The 2,618-nt window shown below is 30.9% G+C and overlaps 1 protein-coding gene across 1 annotated transcript in view; it reads left to right on the top strand.

The window, feature by feature from the left end:
• Nucleotides 1-978: 978 nt before the first annotated feature.
• LOC106458841 (rab GDP dissociation inhibitor beta-like) overlaps nucleotides 979-2,618 on the top strand; it is a 22,975-nt gene continuing 21,335 nt past the window's right edge. The window contains exon 1 of the mRNA XM_013918398.2: nucleotides 979-1,170. Within this exon, the coding sequence (XP_013773852.1) occupies nucleotides 1,126-1,170 (45 nt within the window). The 5' untranslated portion in view covers nucleotides 979-1,125. The remainder of the gene's footprint in view (nucleotides 1,171-2,618) is intronic.

Raw genomic sequence — 2,618 nt, 5'->3', positions numbered from 1 at the left:
CTTAACATAACAGCAAATGTACAACGTTTCGACAAAGTTTTGTCATCATCGACAAAACCTTGTCGAAACGTTGTACATTTGCTGTTATGTTAAGCTTATATTAAAGTTTTTCTTCATTACCCATTCAAGCCGTCTCCAGCCATTATTAGTCTCAAAGTGGGTTCCTCGTTATCGAATTTGACTATGAAGTAACTTTTAGCCTAGAAACTGTAAAATTAACCACATAAATAACTTTTTACTTCTGTATGCATTTCTGGCTGAAAATAGTACAAAAACTTCATATATGTCTAAAAGCAATAGAATGTGACACGGAGATTGGAGCTAAGAATTCTAGACCTAATCTGTTAACAACAATGAAACATTGTAACACAAAACAATTTCCCATGTCGTTTACACAAGTTTGGAAAGTACGATTGTTAAATACTAGTGTTCTGAATCATCACGCTTGGTCACGTATTTATATTAGCAAACCTAGAATTTTTCTTATATATTTCAAGTGGATATACTTACCGTAGTTTCATGTATCAGGTACGGTTATACTGTTTCTGGAGAAAACAAACAAATATAAAACACTTACTTTAAAGACCTATCAACTAGCTTTAACACACACACACACACACCTAAACACATATATTGATATACAAATATATATACACATATATGTGTGTGTGTACAATTAAAGTAAATCTTAGTTTTTACATGTACATGAAAGGTAGTTGCTCACAAGCCTCATGCGACAACGTTTTCAACTTACATTTGTCTTCGTACGTATATTAATATTGAAGATACTAAAACAAGTTTAATAAGAAAATAGAAAATTAAAATTAAAACATCCTTTAATGCAACATATTTAATTATGCTTATTATTTCTTACGACTATTATTATAAAGTAATTCCGATGTTTGGAACTATATGTTTTAGCGGATGTCGAATAATCTGCAACTTTCAAGCCACACAACAGCTGAATTACAGTCGAGCAAACATTGGTTTGGTTAGCGACTCAGCGGTTGAAAGTGTTACGTTGAGGTGTGGGAAGTATTAGTGGGTGGAAATCTGGGGATACCGGTATAAAAGTTATTGGTAATTTTTTTATTACAGTTAAGTTTCAGTCTTCATTTTGCAAATATGGATGAAGAGTACGACGTAATTGTATTAGGAACCGGTTTAAAGGTAGGAGAACACACTTTTTAAAATTTAAAGATGTTGATCATTAACCTAGCTCGTAACCCTTACCCTGTTGCGGCTTAATTTAGGCCTAGCATCGAAACAGTGTGTAACTGTAACTTGTATTGTAAGACGTGAAGTTAAACTTTATCGTTATTCTCAGATTAGCTAGAGTTCTGGTATTCACTACCATTAACGAATTTAATTATCTGCATAAGGCTGCCTTGGTAATTGAATGCAGCCTGTTTGACGCAGTAATATTGTCTGCCTTTGTATTCGACATGAGGGTTTTGCGTCAGTTAATTTTCACTGAATTTCTTGATTAGTTTCTATTAAATTAAATAAATAAATTTAATTTAATTTTTAAGAACCAATCTGTGGTGTTCAGAAAGTTGGATATTAGTTGCTCTTCATTATTAACTGTTTCCATATCTACAGATTAGAAAAAGGGTGGTACTGTATCTTGTAACTGTAACTTTACAGTGTAACTCCATATACAGGACTGAACTTTAGGCGAAATGTGAGGTGTTGTCATGACTGATAGTGCTATAAATGGTGGAGTGTCATTATTTATGTTTCTGAATAGATCTACAGACACTTAACATCACATACATAATATTAACTCTCAGCATGGGCTCAGTCCCTGGGATTGACCTCATCATTTTGTGTTTGTTGTACTTTCCATGCCATAACTTTTAAATTAGTAAATGTATCTTCATGGAATTTCGCATATTATCAGTAAACTTTACAAGGCTTTCATACACAAAATATCAGATTTTTTTTTATTAAGTTTTAAGATTTCTTAAGTAATATTTTTCTCATGCCTTTTTTCTTTTTTGAATGTTGACTATCCAACATGCAAGTAATTTTGATTTTAAGATTAAAAATACTTTTATGCATCAGAAAATTTTCTAATTTCACATGGAAAATATAACCTTCAGATAATTATCTAATGTTTTTTTTATAGAAAAACTTAATATTTTATCGGTTTTCACTACTGCGTCTCTGTATTGGTGTTTAGTCTAAATAGTTTAAATCTCATAACATTATACATTTATATGTATATATATTATTTTTATTATATTGATCTTTCAGATGTGCCTGGCTTATATTACAGAAGTTGCAATGATGTAGTACATGTGCAATCCTGTTACTGTATCCAAGAATATAAAACTGGCCTTTAGTGATCTGTATTGACTGTGTGTTAGTGGACTAGTATTTTGTAAAATACAGTCACATTTCAGTTATAATACATTATGTATATATATACATTATTACTATTTACAAATAAGCTCTTAAACTTATTTTTCTTAAAACATAGAACAGAAAATAAAAAAGTAAAGCAAACAATTATTTCTTCTAGTTATGAACTGTGTACTCATTTGCTGCTAATGTAGATGAGGGTAAGGGTGTAGATTTGGTGTATCTGGATTTTCAGAAAGCATTTAACAAGG

Source organism: Limulus polyphemus, unplaced genomic scaffold, assembly GCF_000517525.1.
Source record: "Limulus polyphemus unplaced genomic scaffold, Limulus_polyphemus-2.1.2 Scaffold24, whole genome shotgun sequence".
NCBI lineage: Eukaryota > Metazoa > Arthropoda > Merostomata > Xiphosura > Limulidae > Limulus > Limulus polyphemus.
The sequence above is the reverse complement of the archived record's forward strand: the minus strand, read 5'-3'. Positions and strand labels throughout refer to the sequence as shown.